The 19,932-nt window shown below is 42.4% G+C and overlaps 1 protein-coding gene across 2 annotated transcripts in view; it reads right to left on the bottom strand.

The window, feature by feature from the left end:
* The window catches only part of CDH13 (cadherin 13), a 981,031-nt gene that overhangs the window by 10,359 nt on the left and 950,740 nt on the right, over window positions 1-19,932 (bottom strand). For both annotated transcript variants that reach the window (XM_043898157.1, XM_043898156.1), the window contains 2 exons: window positions 19,203-19,345; window positions 1,419-1,652 (listed from right to left, as the gene is read on the bottom strand). In XM_043898157.1, coding sequence (XP_043754092.1) covers window positions 1,419-1,652; window positions 19,203-19,345 — 377 coding nt within the window. The remainder of the gene's footprint in view (window positions 1-1,418; window positions 1,653-19,202; window positions 19,346-19,932) is intronic.

Here is a 19,932-nt window from a genome sequence, read left to right as displayed (position 1 = left end):
CATTACAATATTGTAAAGTAATTAGCCTCCAATTAAAATAAATAAATTAATTAAACAAACAAACAGATGAAGGTTATCCTAACCAGAAGGTGACAGGCAGCAGAATTAACCGACATGGATGATGATGCCAGTGAAATGGCAGGTTAACACAAGGAAGATTCTCTGATCTGTAGGTAGAGGAGAACGTCTTTGATGAGAAAGTTCCAGCTGGAAACTGAAGCTGGGGATGATTATTCAAATCAGCGACAGCCACAAAAACTAGCAAATAAAACACTAACCCCTCAAACAAGAGAAGGGTTGTTTTAATTAAAAATAATCAGTGTAACAGAACTCATTCTTTAAAAAGCAATAAAATAGACAAACAGGCAAATAGAATCAATAACAAGAGAAAGGCGCTAATAAAATGAGATATGAGATAAGGCCATAACAATACAGATGAGGTTTTTTTTAATAGAAAATTTTATGCACAATTGTATAATGCATTTTCAAAACTTAATGGAATGTATAATTCCCCATCCCTCTCAAAAACTCTACCTCTGAAGTAAGAAGAGGGAACCCAGCCCTGACCAGGTCAATCATAAGATAAATTCACTATTGATGGCAAAGTGTATGTAACATGTGAGTTCTGGTCTGGGTTTTATTGCGAGGCAAGGTGATTGCAGGAGTGAGTTCCCACTTGTCATGGGGAGGGGAGGGCAGTGGGGGATTCACAATTCAACACATTTGATATTTCAGTCTTAACATGGCAGATGATAAATGTTGGGACAAGTTTTAAATTCTACCTGTCCACGTGCAAGGATTGGTGGAACAGGGCCTTGCTTGCAAGTTTCATAAATGAGGGACAGGACAGATGGGAGAAGATATCAAAGTTGAAAGTCAAAGCCACGGTAATTTTAAAGACAAAGTCTTTACAATTCTGAGATCTGCAGCATAAAACGGAAGGTGGAGGATTAGAGGTAAGGTTTTCTGAAGATTCCTGCACTGGTGCTTCTCTTAGGAAGACAAGCATAGCCCAGAAATCTCTGCAGTGCTGGTGAAATTTAAGGTAAACACAGTGATCTGAGTGAGGAGAGGCACCTGAGCCAAGATCCCCAGTTTTTGAAGGCTGAAACCTGGGTGGGTGCAGAGGGTGAAGTGTGGGGTGCATAGCTCACGGGGTACAGCAGAGAAGAGATGAGGCAGAAAGCGGAAATCTGTCATGTTTGCATTTCTAAAAACTGATATTCAATATTTTTACAAACTGTGTCCAGGTGCTGCTAGGAAAATTGTCAGTGTTTGTAATGTGTGAATAACTTGAAACAAACCACGTGAGAATACACGAGAGTGCAGGAAAGGAGGAACACATTGGAACAGAAACCAAGCCTGGGAAACTAGGCTTCAAAGCTGAAGAATAACAACAGAACGTTAAGAGGACTTACTGTTGATCTTGGAGATCTTCCAGACTTTATCAGGAACAGATTGTTTATGGATTTCAAATTTGAAAGGATCTGTGTTTGGGTGAAGATCCTTATCTGTCGCTCCCAAAATGACTACGCTGAGGTTTTTGGCATCATCACAGACCTCTGCTACCGTGGGGTAAATGAAGGGCGCGTTGTCATTCACGTCTTCCAGAGTTATCAGCAGAGTCCCAGTGCCAGTGGCGGGCGGGTTGCCTGCAGGGAAAGGGGAGATGTTAGCACAAGCCCGTACAACACAGGGGTCATCGTCCACAGTACCTATTCCCAGTGTGCTAGACACCTTTACTCCTGTCATCAGACTTCAAACAGGACCAAGAGGGAGAGCTTCCATCTGTGTATAAAGTTTAGTGGTTTAAAAAGCCTTGTAGTATTATGATCTCTGGGTCTGTCCCTGTTGCTGCAAGTGGCATTATTTCATTCTTTTTACGGCTGAGTAATATTCCACTGCATATACACCGCATCGTCTTCATCCATTCACCTGTCCATGGACATCTGGGTTGTTTTCATGTCCTGGCTATTGTGACTAGTGCTGCTGTGAACACAGGGCTGCATCTATCTTTTCAAATTATAGTTTTCTCCAGGTATATGCCTAGGAGTGGGACTGCACTTAGAAATAATCGTACTAAGTGAAGTAAGCCAGGCTATCATATGATATTGCTTACATGTGGAATCTTAAAAAAAAAAACACCAAAAAACCTTTTGTCATATGTAAGGCTTCTGACTGACGTTCTTCAGACTTCACTGTTAGAGTGCTAAGCTTTAAACACACATGTCATACCCGCACATTGAAAGTCACTCAAAGAATGGAAATGATAATTAGAACTTATCCTTGCTTACCATAATGAAACCTTTAATCTAAATAGCCAAGTATTTGCATGTTGGCAGTGGGAAGCCAACATGAGTTTTTCAGAAAGGCAGTGGAACAATCTGATCTGACTTATTTGTGGAAACACGCAGTGATATTGACAGGAGAAGCTGGGCGCTGGAGGCAGGGAACCCAGCAAAAGATTGCATCATGAAGGGCAGCTTGAACGGCAAATACATGTCTCGTCTTGTCAAGGCCCTCAGGTGAGGCTGCCAGAAGAAAAGCAGAAGGTCGTGGGGTGCAGAAAGACAACAGCTTCAGCTCTGACTGTGCTAAGAGTCTGTCAAGATCAGTGCACCTGCAAGAAAGTGCCCACAGCTTGGGAGACATGCCAGGGCTGAGTTAGGCAATGGGAATTGTCAATGTAGATGCTTTTGAAACCTTTCTAGCGAGTTAGGTTACCTGAGGTGAAAGTGCAGAATTACGGAGGGGTGGGCACTTCAGGAAACCCCAAAGAGCAGGTTAAAAGTTTAAAAAGCCAGCCCAGGTGACAGTTTCTGGAAGACGTGGGGGAGATGGATTGGAGGAGGAGGCAATGACCAAGAGTCAAATGTGCTATGATGCCCAAAAAGACAAGGTGTCAAGAGAAGCAATGGGGTTTCCCAAGAAGAATGTTACTGGTGACTTTCTAGGGAGTGATTTGCATTAGTGGGGAAGAAGCCAGACTAAAGGAAGCTGATCAGTGATTCACAAAGCATGAGAACAGATACTCTTTAAAATTTTTAAAAAAATTTTTAGTGAAGAATAGTTGATTTACAATGTTGTGTTAATTTCTGCTTTATGGCAAAATGATTCAGTTATACATATATATGGTTTCCCTGGTGGTTCAGACAGTAAAGAATCTGCCTGCAATGCAGGAGACCCAGATTTGATTCCTGGGTTGGAGAAGGGAATGGCAACCCACTCCACTATTCTTGCCTGGAACCTGTCGGGTTATAGTCCCTGGGGTTTCAAACAGTCAGACGTGATTGAGCGACTAACACTGACTGACTGATACATATACACACATTCTTTTTCATAATCTTTTCCATTATGGTTTATCACAAGATGTGTTGAATATAGTTCCCTTTGCCATTGTTGGACCTTGTTGTTGATCCATCTTATATATAATAGCTTGCATCTGCTAACTCTGAACTCCCACTCCATCCCTTCTCCACCCCGTCTCCTCCTTGGCAACCACAAGTCTGTTCTATATGCCCGTGAGTCTAGAGAATGGATACTCTTTAGTGGGGCTGGTGGAAATTTAAACAGATCAACACCCTAAGACAGTTCCAGAGTAAACATTCAAAGAAGTGTCTGCTAAAATAGGAGCACAACTCTAATTAATCATCAGAAGGATAGCTATTTCTAATGGTGGCAGACCATCAACTTTTGTTAGCACAAGAACTCAAAGGAGATGCATAATTACTTTGAAGTTGGTTTTTCACTGTCAGCTTTAGTCATTTGGCTGAATTTCTTTATTGAAAAACTATTTTTCTCTTTTTATGGAACTAATTGAATATCTCAGAGGAATCCATTATATTTTTTCACTCTGAATATAATATGGAGTCATTTGGTAGAATGGATGAGAAGGCATTATGAGTATTTGAAATATGGTCATAAGAATTGGCCTTTTGTGAACTTAATTATACTACTGTCTTCAATTTCCCCTGTGTTATTCTCAGGCCAGGCTGGTGATGTCTTTTTCTGAAGTCAAGCGAAATGAGCTTGTTTTTCTTTTGTTGAGAAGGTAAAGAGTAGATTCTCAAAATCCTCAGGGAGAGCCTCTCCCAGTTTATATGTACGGGATGGAGGAAAATCACCACCTCAAACTAAAATGTAATTTAAAATGTAAAGATTCTTCATGAGCCCTTCAGCTCCAGCAGTTGAGGGGATCCAGGAAATACCAAGCTTCCAGATCTTCTCTGGCACTCAACAAAAATCCCTCACCCCTCTTCTCTCGTTTCCGTTCGCAAGCCAGAGCTCTCAAGGGCCCACTCTGCGTGACCAAACACCGGAACCAAAGCACGACTGGGACAGACTCCTCCTCTATTCCAACAGGAAAAAGCCTCAATTTGAGCAAAATTCTGGGATGTGGAGCTAGACCTGCACTTGCTCTTCCTGGGCACTCCTCAGAGGAGCCCAGGGCCACGTTCTCGGGAACACGTGAAGGCTCAGAGGAAGTCCCACCTCGGAACCCGTGGCTGTAAGGGCTTTTGTCTTTATAATGTCAGGAGACATAATGGCCACCAGATGAACCATTCCTGTCTGGGGGTCTTAAATAGAATGGGAGGTGGGTTCCCCTTTGGGAATCTGATGAAGGTTGTGGTCCTGCCTCAGGAAACACACTCCAGTCCACTGAGGGATCGGCAGTCACTGGGAGAACTGGAAGTGTGGCCTGGGCTCCGTGCAAGGTTGGAGCTTCTGATGGGTGACACCTTGGGTTTAGTTGTGAGGCTGAGGCAGAGAGGTTGAGCACCAGCTCAGATGAACTCCGTGTCTCAGGCCTCCTTCTCTAGAACGAGGGTTAATCTTAGTTTTCTATGTCCAAGCTTGCACTCTGTAGTTTGATTCTTACAGGCTCTCATTTCAACTACAAAAGGCGAGGGTGGGATGATCTGAGAGAATAGCATTGAAACATGTATATTATCAAGTGTGAAACAGATCGCCAGTCCAGGGTGGATGCATGAGACAAGTGCTCGGGGCTGGTGCACTGGGATGACCCAGAGGGATGGGATGGGGAGGGAGGTGGGAGTGGGGTTCAGGATGGGGAACACATGTACACCCATGGCTGATTCATGTCAATGTATGGCAAAAACCACTACAATATTGTAAAGTAATTAGCCTCCAACTACTAAAAATAAAGAAAAAACAAACAAACAAACAAAAGCAAACTAAAATTCCCAAACCATCATTTGGGGTTATTATTAGTATTGTTTTTGTATCTTTTTATTATGAGCTACTTTTATTGTGGTAAAATATGTATAATATTTACCATTTTAACCATTTTTAAGCGTATAGTTCCGTGGCATGAAGTACATTCCTACTGTGCAGCCATCACCACTGTCCATCTTGAGAACTTTTTTCATCTTCCCCACCTGAAACTCTGTCCCCGCTAAAAGACAGCTCTCCCTCTCTTCTTCCCCACAGCCTTCTAATCTTGGTGGGTCATTCATTTTGCTTCAAACTTTCGTACTGCCAAACAATGGCTTGACTTGGGAGTAATGGTCACCATTTTCTTTCCTGGACCTGGATAATCTAATCTGTTTTATCAACAGGACTGTGCCTTCAAGACCACAGAGATGCTCTGACCTCAGGAAGTTGTGTCCTGGACCACTGCTTGCTCCCACTTCTGGCTTTGTCATTCCCACTCAGCACTGACAGCTTATAACACTTCACAAATTGATCAGTTTAGGACCACACTGATCCTGCGGCTTGATATTGAAACAGACAGTGTAACTTGTATTTATTCACTTTGGTGGTGATAATTTCCTCGAGAGATGGTCAAGTTGGTATCCTGTGCTACGTGCCAGCCGTCCTGGCCAAACCCTCGGTCTGGCTGGTTCAGTATCGAGGCTTGAACTTTTGTGTTCTAGGTGTAGTTGGGGCAGAGCTGTACATTTTCTAAGAGAAGCAGGGTCACGTAACTAATGAAAGCGAGGATTTAGGGAGAGAAGTTGAACCCCTGCTGTCCTTCAGAGTAGGAAAAGTCCAAGCAAACCAGAGAGGTTGCTGCTTGAGCACATGGGGCTCTACCTTCCAGTCTTCCCTCATTTTTCCAGAAGAGGAACCTGGGGCTCAGAAGATGAAGTAACTTGTCCACGGCACTGTGACCATTGGTGGTGTGTCCCCTGTGTGAGGACTGTGGCCCATGAGACACAGTGTTCCCATGCCGTGCGTGCTGTGGGGGCTCCAGAAGTGAGTGGAATGACCGGGGGTCGAAGCACAACCACCGTCTGTGCCAGGCTGTGGAGCTCAAAGTTTAGGTGTTCTGGCGCTGTGGTTGGCATCAAGAATCGGTAGAAGGGGTGAAAAATAATCTATGTGTTTTGTTACTTAAGTCACCAACAATACACTGCTTTCTGTCAAAAGTGGGTGGAGCTAAGGTCTGTACCCAAGGGCACGTGTCACATCTGGGTCTCCTGGCACTGGTGGGTGTAACGAGAAGCGGGGCCAGGTTAGGGTTAGGGTTATGAGGATATCATTTTACTCAGTACCCTGACCACATAGGGTTTTCACTTAGCAAAAAACAAACAAACAAACAAAAAAAAACACTGAGATTTTATGATAGGTTCCATTATTCAAAAGATACATATATATACATATCTATTTTGTCAGTAACAGACAAAAACAGTGTGACACTAATTGAAAGATATATATGATTAGGAAAAAGAATAGGAAGAAATATAGCCAAACCTAAATAGTGATTATCTCTCCAGGTAATTAACATTAAAGTAATACTTTTCTCTTTTCAATCTCCTTTATAATAACCATTATTACTGTGATAATCAGAAACAGAAATGTAAATTCAAAAGTTATACAGGGATTTAAAAATATTTTTTCCAATTCTACTTTCTTTTCTCTCTGTTTTTACAAATTGATATTTAGTAAATTTGTAAATTTAGTAGTTCTGTAGTTCTGCAACTACCACCACTATCTAATTTTATTTATTTATTAAAGTTTTTTTTTATATACACCATTTTTAAAGGGCTTCCCAGGTGGCTCAGTGATAAAGAATCCACCTGCCAATGCAGGAGATGTGGGTTCTATCCCTGTGTCGGGAAGATACCCTGGAGAAGGAAATGGCAACCCACTCAAGTATTCTTGCCTGGGAAATCCCGTGGACAGAGGAGCCTGGCAGCCTACATACAGTCCATGGGGTCGCAAAAGAGTCAGATATGGCCTAGCAATTAAACAACACCTAACTTTTAAAAAAGTATTTTTGAATTTGTTACAATATCATTTCTGGTTCATGTTTTGGTTTTTTGGCTGAGAGGCATGTGGGGTCTTAGCTCCGTAAGCAGGAACTGAACCTGCACCCTCTTCTAGCAAAGGCAAAGTGTTATCCACTGGACCACCAGAAACGTCTCCAAATGATATCTCTGAGGCTCATCCATGTTATACCAAGAATCATTACTTCATTCCTTTTTATAGCCGAATAATACTCCATTCTGTTGATTGACCATGTGTCCTTTATCCATTCACTAGCTAATGGACATCTGGGTTGTTTCTACTTTTAGTCTGCTATGAACAATGCTGCTATGAACAACTGCACATGAGAAACCAGATTTTCACGCACTACAATGTCCCTAGACTGGTAAGATCAGACCCCAGTGCATCTCCTCAAGAGAGTGCCCTTAGAAGAATAGGCTCCACAGTTGGCTGGGCTGGCTTCACATGTAAAGAAGGTTGAATCTCAGCCAGAATGTCTGGAAGTGAGCTCTGAGAAGTGCAGGAAGGCAGTAGACTTCTGTAGTCTCTGGGCTAGAGGTGTGCAGCATGTGTCTTACACTGGGAATTACACATCCAGGTGGTTTTATATGGGGAGTAGTGTGCAGATTGAGGCTGCCTGCAACGGAGAATAATATGCAGGACGAGAAAGTGAGAGGAGGGAAAGACAGGAAGCTCATTTCTGAGCTCCCCGGACTCTGAGCATCAGGACTATTCTCTATCATGTCCTATTGGAATAGGTACCTGGTAGATTTAAAAAAAGTTTATTTATTATTATCTGTGGTGAAGGAAAAGGCAGTGTTTATCGGAAAGCGCCACACAAGGAGAATGGGAGGCTCCTGCTCAAAAAGCCTGAACTCCCTGGGTTGAGTTTTGAACGAATTCAGGTTGATTTGAAAATTGCTCTTTCCATACTTACAATCATGTATGTTTACATTTCCGTATGTTTCCCTCTATTTTGAGAACAGTGTCCTCTCTTCCCCCACCTGGGGGAGAAACACGTGTGTATGTGGGATGCAGTATCTGCGGAACTCAGAGCAGGGAGTCCACTCCAGGGACCAGGAGGGAGACCTGAGCTGGGCGTCTCAAGGAAGCTTGAGGCCCAAATTCTGGGAGGAAAATCGGGAGGATGGGCCAATCCATGGGAACCACAGTTCACACGTGGCCCCTAAGTGAAGGCTGGGCTCCCCTGCTGGATTCTGAGTTATGTTTGTTAGGGCAAGGTGCTTGGGTGGGGCAATCTACTCCCCCCAGTTCCCTCTGCACGTCTGGGCATCTGTTGAACCTTTGCTAAGTAGCTGTGAGCAAAGAAATGCCAGGTGTTTCATTTCATGTAAGCAGGGCTCTAAGCTACCTTTACCTGTGCTCACAGTGCTAGTGAACCAGGACTCTTCTCTGCAGGGTCATTCTTCATATTACCCAGTTCATCCTTATGTTCTATTTACTATGGCTCTGCAGGATCACTATTTTACAGGTCCGCTTGTTGATTTTTTTTTTTTTTTTGGCATGTGCCCTGTAAGCCAAGAATCTTCTTGCTTTTTAATTCATAAGCATTTTTTTTATTGCTGTGTTAATAGAGATCTTGCCAATCTCATTTTATATTCTGAAAACATTTAGTAGTAAACCAACCAAAAACTTGGTAGAAAATAGATTTGCAAAACTACAGTGCCAGGTTTCCATGGTTAATACTTGATGTAGAACTGAGGCAATTATTCACATAATTCAGACTCAATTCTTGAGGAGGAGAAATAATCTGAAACCTGAAACTGTTTTTTTTTTAAAATTCCAGTGTTTGGCTTTTTTGCTTCCATCTTATGGACTTTAAAGAAAAGGCAAAAGTAGGGGAAGAATTGATTTGGAGGCCGTTTCTAAACATGACAATTTCATTTCATTCATTCAGCCCATAATTATTTATTGTGACTTTGCCCTGTGCTGGGTTGGCTAAGCACAGAAGTCAATTGTGCAGGGTGTCTGTTGTTGAAATACTAGCCATGTGGCAGGAACAGATATGTAAACTGATGCAAGATAATGCTGTAAGTGCAGGAAGAGGAATGAGGGTAAAATATCACGGGGGCTTATGACGTGGAAGAATTAACTGTCTGGGGATAGCTCGGAAGTCTCCATAAAAAGATGGCTGGAAACAAGAACACTTTGTGAGGCTGGAGAAGGTTCTTCTAGGAGGAGGAAATCCTGTGCTAGAAGTTGTGGGAAGAAGTGGTCATAGACATTTCACCTGGATGTTGGCCTTGATGAAAGCTGGGACGCTGGAGGCAGGGAGAGGAGAGGACTCGAGTGAGGAGGGAGGGCACAGACGAGCAGCTGGGAGGCCGGGGCAGTAACTGGGAGGACCAACAGTGGGGGCTTAGGTGAGGGCTGTGGGGATTCGAGAGCAGAGGCTGGACTGGGAGTGAGCGTCAGTGGCGATGGGGTTCTAGCTTGGGGACCTTGCAGGTGGTGACGCTATTACCCAAGGTGGGGAAGAGGGAACACCGAGGAGGACGAGCTAAGAGACCCCTTGGCAGGATGAATTGAGCTGGCAGAGATGGGCATTTGCAGACAGCATTCTAATGCTCAAATCAGTTTTTTTTTTCCCTCCAATGAATGTTTGAAAACACTATGTTTAAGATGGTTGATTTGACTGGTCAGCGTGGAAATGTCCTGCCGTCAGGTAGATAAAGGTTAGCTTATCTCTTCCCATTCCGAAAGAACAAGCTCCATGCATTGATGCCAATGGAGAAGGCAGCATTTTCTGGCTAATTTTCTGATTCAGAGCCCTACTCTCAGTAGAGGGCTCTGCAGCCCATCCCTTCTCTAGAAAAATGTTCAGACCGTCACTAGCATAGTCATCAGATGACACTTCATAGTTTGCTTCAGATACTGATGATTTTGTAATGATACATTTAGAAAAATCAGTCCATGACTCAGCTCAAGTAGGCTGACTTAAATATTTAAATTTTATGATATTTAAGGGCTTATAAGTCACCAGGAAGTTTGCATTCAGGATTTCCCGTCTTTGTAACAGCTCAGCAGGGCAGGTGTTTATCTGCATCCTATAGGTGGGGAGACAGGCTCAGATAAGCTGGGGTGCTGCTCTTTCTGAGGGGAGCAGAGCACCAGGCCCCCCTCTCTCTGGAGTGTATTTGCTGCTACATATGGCTCTGATCACAGCCCTTCTATTACCAGATCTCAAGAGTTCTTTTATTGGGCTATTTTGTCAGTGACAAAATTGGAGCTAGTATTTTCAAAGTGATTGATATTTTACTGGTACTTGAAGTAACGAGGAATGATGGCTGGGTCTTCAATGTATTTTTCTTCCTCAATTACTATAACAGCTGAGATAAGGGGTGTTAAACTGGCTTAATTGGGTTGCCATCATAACTAATGGCTTGATTTTATCCAAACTAGCATCTTTTAAGTAGAATTAATCTAAATAATTTTACTACATCCCCAAGCAGGCTTGGTTGGTCTACAGAAAAAGAAAGACAATAAATGGAGGCATCATTTTGAAGTTCAGATTCCCCCGTCATTCCCGGTTTGGGGTTCGTTGTTATCCAGTAGTTCAGTGGTCATTTCACTTATGGGGCCAAATTACTTTTTTTCTTTTTGAATCAATTTAAAAGTCCTTTGTACAATATTTCAATTTTGATGGGCTGGCATTATCAGATCATCTATTATATAGGCGACTAAGGGAAAAGACAGGTTAGGACATGATAGATCTTAGCTCATGAAAAATCATGATCTTAGTCTATTCCATTTTAATGGTACAGCTGTTATCCTCGGTTCTCTGTCTGTGTTTTCTTGGTTGCCCACAGCACATTTTTCACCAACAGACTCAAACATACTTTATACAAGTTGCTAAATCATGAAAACATGCTGCTGAATTTAGCCATAATTGGGCTTGTTTTTTCCCCTTATTCTTTTAAATGAAAATAGATGGGGATGCAATACTTGATAATCACATAAAGACTTCATATGGACGCTAGAGATAGTATGCATTTCCTGGCTCAAACTATCTCGTATGCACTGAGCCTTAGGAAGAACTAATGGGGATAATTTTTTTCTTTTTTCTTTAAACTCTGCATAATCTGGGTGCTGGAAAGCAAGGGCATTTGAACTTCTTAAAGCAAAATACTTGTCTTTGGCCTTTGGAGTCATAGTTTAAGATCTTCTGAGGGTATAAGAGCCATTCAGTAACAGTCATGGAACACTGAACCCTACCCAATTTCAGAATAGAAGGAGGAGTGAAAGCTGAGGTTATAGGTGAGAAGGAGGCAGGAAGACCAGCCTGATGGAGTCCTGAGCAGAAGGCAGGGAGCCAAGAAGCAGTGGCCAGCTCTGCCCTTCCTGCCCAGGACAAGCCCCTTGTGGGTGGGGGGTAGTTCCTGGATTCCGAGGAGAAATTGCTTGTGGCAGCTTTCAGGCTACATAAGACAGTGAGACTCACATCTGACCTTTCTGGTGATTACCTGAGCAGGAGCGATAACCACCTGGGATTTGCCCAGTGCTAATTGCTGCAGCTTTGCCTCCTTGTCAGCACAGCCCCAGAGGGATGCCATCTGACTGCACTCCTGAATGCTCTCTCTCTGCATCTTGGTATTTTCCTTAACAGTTATTAACATTATTTTCTCCCCCTTTCTTAAGACAGGCCAGCGATTCTGTGTTTGTTAAGTCTTTAATGAAGGAGCTCCTGTACTCTGAAGACACTGCCTTAACCTTTTCAGAAAATCTGGACCACATAAGGTAAATGACAATATCCATCTTTAAAGATAAAATGCTTGCCAACAGGAAAGGTCACACCTTATTAATCTATAGGATGAAAGGCTGTACTCTTCCAATCATTTAACTACAGCAGCCTGTTCTGCTTTAGTCAAACAAAAGCATTTCACTTATTAAAAAAACAAGGTTGTTGGGTAATTTATAGCTCATTAAAATTGATACCAGTTTACAAAAGTTGCCTTGTACATCCTTGAGGGTTCTGTGGGTTGCAACCTAGCCTCTATCTGTAGCCTCTGTCTGTGTCTTTTCCTCCTCAAATCATCTGTATCCCAGGCATTATCAATATTATTATGAAGTGCTATTCTAGAATATATATAGACTCACACTGGAGCTGCAAGCAAACAGGTCCAAAGGGTTTTTAACTTCTGTTAAAGTTAAAGAGTTTTCTCTTTAACTCTTCTAAAACTTCTAAAAGTTTCTCTAAAACTCTTCTGTTAAAGAGTTTTTAACTCAGGATAGATTCGCAGCCCTGCTTCTGACTTTTTTTTTACATTCCTCCATTCTGATCTCACAGCTTCTAGTCTCTAAAGTGAAGTGAAGTGAAATGAAGTCGCTCAGTCGTGTCTGACTCTTTGCGACCCCATGGACTGTAGCCTGCTAGGCTCCTCGGTCCATGAGATTTTCCAGGCAAGAGTACTGGAGTAGGTTGCCATTTCCTTCTCCAGTCTCTCAGAGGTTTGTAAAAGATTCTCTTTTGGTGTTGCCTTCCCATTGTTCTGAACTGAATGAGTAGAGCTTGTGTAGGAGTTATCATGGCGTCACTTCTGCTTTTTGCTAAGTGTTACAGGACTGCACACGCACACTTTGCCTTATTCCCTCTGCAGACGTCCTGTCACTCCACTCTCCTGGCACGACTGCCCCCTGCCCTCCAGCAGCTGGGGATTGTCCTTCCTTAGAATGACAAGATGCTGAGTCTAGCTCGAGGGTACCAGGTATTTAGAGAACACATGAATGGTTACAGTCTCCTGGTGAAGGCACAGTGGGCCAGGGACATGCTTTCTGTGCATATATATATATATATATTTCTTAGGTTGTACTGAAATATAGGAACATTCATTTTCTATAAATATATATATATTTGTAAATATTTATAAATATTTATTTATTTATTTATAAATATATATTTTTTCTATATATTTATTTCTATTATTTCTATATATATATATATATTTCTTAGGTTGTACTGAAATATAGAAACATTCATTTTCTATAAAGACACAGCTTGAAGAAACTGCAAAATCTGAGCACACCCAGGTAGTGAGTCCAATATATACAAGATTAAGAAACTCCTCTGGAGTTCCTTACAAAACTAAAAATAGAGCTACCTATACATATGATCCTACAATCCCACTCCCAGACATATATGCAGAGAAAACCATAATTTGAAAAGATAAATGCACCTGGATGTCCATTGCAGTACTATTTACAATGGTCAGGACATGGAAGCAACCTAAAAGTCCATCAACAGATGAATGGATAAAGAAGATGTGATATATATACACAATGAAATATTACTAAACCTTAAAAAAGAATGAAATAATGAATTTGCAGCACCATGGATGAAACTAGAGATTATCATACTAAATGAATTAAGTCAGACAAAGAAAGACAAATATCATATGATATTGCTTATATGTGGAATCTAAAAAAAAAGATAGAAATGAAATTATATACAAAACAGAAACAGACACAGAAAACAAATTTATGAGTACCAAAGAGGAAAGTGGGGAGAGGCATAAATGAGGACTTTGGGATTAATAGATACACACTACCATATATAAAACAGATAAACAATAAGAACCTTCTATATAAAACAGGGAAATACACTCAGTATTTTGTAATGATCTATAAGGGAAAAGAATCTGTAAAAGAATATATATACTCTCTTATAGTTATATACATAGTTACTTACAGCATTGTGAATTAACTATACACTTCAGGTAAAAAAAGTCCCTTAAGTAATGCTGAAGCAAGAGTTAGTTTGGCTTGTTCAACCTTGATGTAAATGGAATCACTCAGCATGTGATCTTCTGCTTCAGCCTTCTTTTTGCTCAATGTTGTTTGCAAGATTCATTCACTTGTTGTCAATAGCTGCACATCATTCATTCTCAGTGCTGTATAGACCCAATTGTGTGAATGTACCATTCATTTATTCTACATTTGTTGGGCATTTGGATAGTTTCCAATTTTGAGCTAGTATTAATAGTGCTGGTTGTTACACTCGGGTGTGTGGGTTTTGGTGAAGAGATGCATGCGTTTCTGGTGAATGTATAGTAAGGCATGTGATTCCTGGTCACAGGGGATGCATATGTTCAGTGGTATTTGACACTTGCAGCTTCCCGAGTGGTTGTACCAGATCACACTTTTCCCAGCTGGATGGGAGAGTCCCACTGATTTCACATCCTTGCCAACACTTGGCATTCCCCATCGTTTTAGTTCAGTCATTTTGTAGATGTGCTGAGTTTTGAATGTCATTGTATTTCCTTGATTAATTTGTATTTTAATTCATATTTGCATAGTTTAATTTTTATTTCCTTGATGAGTGTTGCGCATCTCTTCATACATTTACTGCCATTTGTATATCTTTCATAGTGAATATCTGTTCAAGTCCCTTACCCATTCTTCTTTGTGTGGTGTCTTTTGCATACAAGTCCCTTGTAGCTTCAAAACGTGGCAAATGTCTTAAAGAGAGAATGGCTGTGTGTTTAAGGCGAGTTTGCTTGCTTTGTTTCCGTGAGACCCTGGGAGATTTCACTCTACCCTTTAAAAGGCATTTATCTATAACCATGTGGTTAAGGGCCCTCAGGTCTTCACTTTGTCACACCAGTCACATAACTGTTACAAGTATTTCTCATTTATTTCTCTCCATCCTAGGCCTTGCCTTGATCAAGCCTGATCCTTGCCCAAAATCTAAAATGGCCCCCGAGAGGTAAAAGTGGCTAGGGGCCTTATACTCTTTTTAGAACAGTTCTTTCCATTTTTCTATTTTAGTTTTTAGTTGATTTAGGTGTCACTGCTTCTGCAGCTCTCTGATGCCTTTACAATGAAGACTTTTGTGATCTATCCACATTTTTCTACTTTTCGCAGTAGGGACATTGGGTCTACCATATCCTACCAGAAAGTTCCCACAGCCATGAATTTTATTGGCATGTTTTGGCATAAATTCCTGAGGGGCTCCTTGCTTGTGCTGTGCTTAGTCGTTCAGTTGTGTCCAACTCTTCAAGACCCCACGGACTGCAGTCCACCAGGTTCCTCTGTCCATGGGGATTCTCCAGGCAAGAATACTGGAGTGGGTTGCCATGCCCTCCTCCAGGGGATCTTCTCAACCCAGGGACTGAACCCAGGTCTCCAGCATCTTTATCAGCTGAGCCACAAGGGAAGCCCAAGAATACTGGAGTGGGTGGCCTTTCTCTTCTCCAGGGGATCTTCCCAACCCAGGAATCAAACCAGGGTCTCCTGCATTGCAGGCGGATTCTTTACCAGCTGAGCTACCAGGGAAGCCCTTGACTGCTTGTTTGAAGAGAATCAATTTATTTTGCTTTAGCTTCCCTCATGGTACATGACAAAAATTCATTATACTTTCATCCCATCAAATACACTGTATTTCTATAAAATTAATAAAATAAAAATTCTTACTTTGTTTAACATTGAGACATCTGTTAGTACTATTAACTTTGATGTCACAGGTAAGTGTTGGTTTTTCCTGGTGGAACATAATATCCAGAGATAAGTTTTTGGTGAGTGACAAGGAGACTTTAAAACAAAAGTTTCTCTGATTTATGAGATCTTTTAAAATTTATTCTCTTTTTTGCTCTAAGTCTTTTGGGCCTTGTTCAAGATTATCATCTCTAATGATGGCTCTGTATAGTGATGCCAACCTGTTTTTTATTTGCCATTCCATCTTCAGGGACATTTCTAAACTTTGGAAACATCTGTGATGCCAGATTTTGAATTTCCTTGCCTGATATTAGTATTAACGGAGTTAGAGAAGAAATACATTTCAAACTGTATATTCCCTGAGGTCCATTCTTTCCTTCTTATAACCCCACTGGGGTGGGACTGACATTTATTGAACATTCCATATGACTCTTGATGGGAACTGTAGAGGGCCCAGCACTTCATCTTCTCACAACAACCTTATACGCAGAAATTATCTTCCTTATTTTGTAGGAGCTGAATCTCAGAATCTATAAGCAGCTTGCCCAGTCACACCTGTCTCTGGCAAAAATTAAAGTTTACTTCATTTCTAGGTTTTTTTTTTTTGATGACTAATTGCATAAAATATTCAAACTTCCTTCATGGTGTTCTTAGCTGAGAATTTTCTCTACATGTACAGATACATTTACGTGGTTCTTGGAACTCTGAAGTCATTACTTCAGCTGATCCTCACTGACACCATTTGTTGGAATAGCATTTTAAACCTCCACTGCTGATCCCTGTCTAGACTTGCTCCTTTCACAAAACATATCTGCTCTGATGACACCCGTCTCTCTTGCATCGGGAGTCCCCGAGAAAAGCCTCTCCTGGCCTCTATTTTATCCTGCCTTGCAGCATCTCATGGGACCATTTCAGCATCCACCCCATACAGACACTGTGGCAACAGTCTTCTGAAACCAGTTCTGTTTCGGTTAATGGACTAGATTTCTGACTAGAAACTTACCATCACCTTTCTCTGTTTCATGTTGAGTATGCGTTGTTTTCAAAGCCTTGTTTCTTACATCCAGATGTTTTCTGGATTCACCCTTTCTAATTCACTTCTGTTTCCACCAGGCTGCATGATCCCTTTAACTAAGACACGCGTGATGGCTTTCAACATGTTTCCTGTTGAAAAATGTGTTTCCCGTGACTGAGTAGACTGAGTCTACCCAGACTACTTCCACCGCTTCTCTTACCTTGATTTCTCCACGGCTCTCTAGGGCTGCCTTGCCTCATGTCTCACCATGACCTGACTGATCTCCACACTGCTGTGGGGGTTACCTTCCTAAAGTACAGAGTTATCCTGGAGGAGTTTGAGAATCAAATAAAACTTCTCGGCATGGCCTGTGGAGAACGACCTAATGTATTATCTATTCAACAAATACATGAGTGTCCGCTCAAAGTCTGGCATGTGATAGGAGCTGGGCATTCCACACAAGATCCAGTTCCCTTCTCTCTGTAAATATGGAGCCTCCAGTCACACTGAGCAATGTTTCAGGGTCTCACATATCCACTTTCTTTCAGGCTTCTAGCAGAACGTCTTACCCTTTCTCAACTTATCCTGCATCACTCGGCTTAGAGATCCCCTCAACTAAGAAGCTCCCCATGACCACTCTGAGAATGGATGGTCTGGGGCTCCTCTGGTTAATTCCCGTAGGACAGCTATGATGTTCTTTGGTCATCTCCTGCTTGCTATTCTAACTCACAATAACTCGTTAGCTCGTTGAGCACAAGGATGATGTACTGTTCATCTCTGAGTCTCCAGGACCACGACAGGGTCTGGTCCAGCTCTCTGCTGATGAGTGTCCATGTGCTCTTTCATCATGTCACTTTCCTCCTCAAGAGCATGTGGGGTCCTGTGGGTGCCTGCTTCCTCAGACGACTTGTTTTGAAGACGTTTTCCATATGCATCCAAATGAATTTCTCCACATTTAGGCACAGGGGATATAACCCTTTTCTTACCTCCCATGCCACACTCCCTTTTAGTTTTGATTCCACCGCTCTGTGGCCCCAGGTACCCCACCTCCGACCCTGTAACCTACCCCAATCCTCCTCGCCTCTCAAGGCCAGACTTTAAGGTGGACTCACTGTGGAGCCCACTTTGCCTACTGTGAGGCACACCGATCGCTCACTTCTCAGATGTGCTCTCCTATCTGGTGTGCATGGAAGTACCCAGCCTCTGAGAAGTCTCAGTTCACCCATTAAGGGAATGAAGGCACATATAAATATCCATTTCAATGCACTTACAGGACTCAGAACTGAGTCTTCAGCTATCAACAGCTGGCTTCCAGGAATTACAGGGACAGCGAAACTTCTTGTGTGATTGATACAGTAGACATCTCAGCTTAATATACTTGAAAATGAATTCTGATCCCCTCATCTCAACCAGTAGCAAATCCTGTTAGCGTTGCATCTGAAATCTACAGACTATCTCCAGAATCTGACCCCTTCTCATCCCCTCCTCTATTAGTGGTCCAACCCACCATCTTCCCGAGACTGTCCTCAGTTTTCCTAAGAGGTGTCCCGACTTCGGTCTTATTTCCTTGTCTCAACAAGGCAGCAGAAGGATCGTGGCACTTGGCAATGGTGTCCATTTCACACAAAGTAGAAGCCAGGGGCCCACGCGACCCTCCACGATCCGCATCCTGGACCACTGCCCTCTCTGCTCTGGCCTCCAGCCTCCTTGCTCTTCCCTAAGATTGAGGGGTCCCATCCCCACTTCCTTCATGTTTTGACTCAAACACCACTTCTTCAGTCAGCCTCTCAGGGCTGTCTAGTTAAAACTATAGCATCCTTTTGTTTGCTATCTCTTCTTCCTGTTTCCCTGTTTCATACATAAATAGTATTCCTTTTTCTTCCCCAAAAGCACATTATGTATTTTAGTCAGATTCCTTCCTTTCTCCATGAGCATGCCAGCTGCACCAGGACAATGATCTTTGTTTGTTCACGACTCTATCTCCAGTGTCTGGAACAGAGTCTGGCTTGTGGATATTGTATTATTAGCTTCCGAATGAACAGGAATTGTTTTGTGATTATGAAGGTACTAGCTGAGGGGACTTGATGTCTTTCTGTGGTGTATATCATAACAGGAACAAAGCTATGGGGACAATTCAATCATCAGGATCCGTGATGTCCCCTGGGATTTTCTTTCAACTTGCATTAGGGAAAAGAACGGTCCCTGTAGATGAGAACAGGAGCCAGGATGAAGGACATCAGCTTGGCTTCCGAGCCTTGGTGCCTGCCGGAGACGGAACAGGGTGAGCTCACTGCTCTGACCTCTATCTAGACAAAGACCCGAGGATTCCAGGACTTGGGGGTTTTACTGACTCACTATATGTTTATGCACTTTGCTTCCCTGCCGTCACACATTTCTGTTCTTACCAAGAACACCTCTAGGCCTAACAGAAGAAATGTAGAAGTGTAAAGATATATTTAGAACTGCAAAGTACACACTTATTGGAATTTAAAAAGTTGCTCACCACTGTCAGTTGCCAGGAAGAGGGCAGTGTAGATGCTGTTGTGGACGAATGGGGACTCACGGTCCAGCACAGCAGTGGTGTCGACAGTCCCGTTGATGGGGTTGATATTCAGCCAGCCTGCTGGATCCTTGTAAACAGAATACCTGAAAAAAAAAATCCCCAAACAATGACAGATTATATTCAAAATAGATTCAAAAAATGTTCACAGAGTGCTGGGCACAAGCTCCCATGCTAGCTGCCAGATAATTTTTAATACAAATCCAAAAACATCATTAGAGTACAGTTGTTCATCCAGAAAGTAATGACTGACCATTAACTCTGGGCTGTCTCTGTGCTGAATGTTTTGTACATGCACCTCCTTTATTCCTTGTGACAAGCCTGAAAGGAAGGAGCTCATGTCTGCCCGGCTCTCACAGCCTGTCTCCTGAGTTCAAGTCCAGTTTTTTTTTCCCCCTTTTACACCTTGGAGGCATCTTGTATGCAGACTGGCTGGAAGAAGCCCTGTCATGAAGTTACGGGCAGGGTACACGGATGCTTGGGAGAAGAAGGAATTACCTATGATGGAGGGTAACCCTGGGGTCCTCACAGAGGATGCAGCATCTGAACTGAGACAGAAGGAATGGGGGGATGTTGTCAGAGAATGAGAGGACAGACATGTTGGGGAAAGAAGAATATGAATTAACATGGAACAGAGATAGGCACTAAAATATTAGTTCTACAGTAGCAACGA

Source organism: Cervus elaphus, chromosome 4 (genome assembly GCF_910594005.1).
Source record: "Cervus elaphus chromosome 4, mCerEla1.1, whole genome shotgun sequence".
NCBI classification, from domain to species: Eukaryota; Metazoa; Chordata; class Mammalia; order Artiodactyla; family Cervidae; genus Cervus; species Cervus elaphus.
The sequence above is the reverse complement of the archived record's forward strand: the minus strand, read 5'-3'. Positions and strand labels throughout refer to the sequence as shown.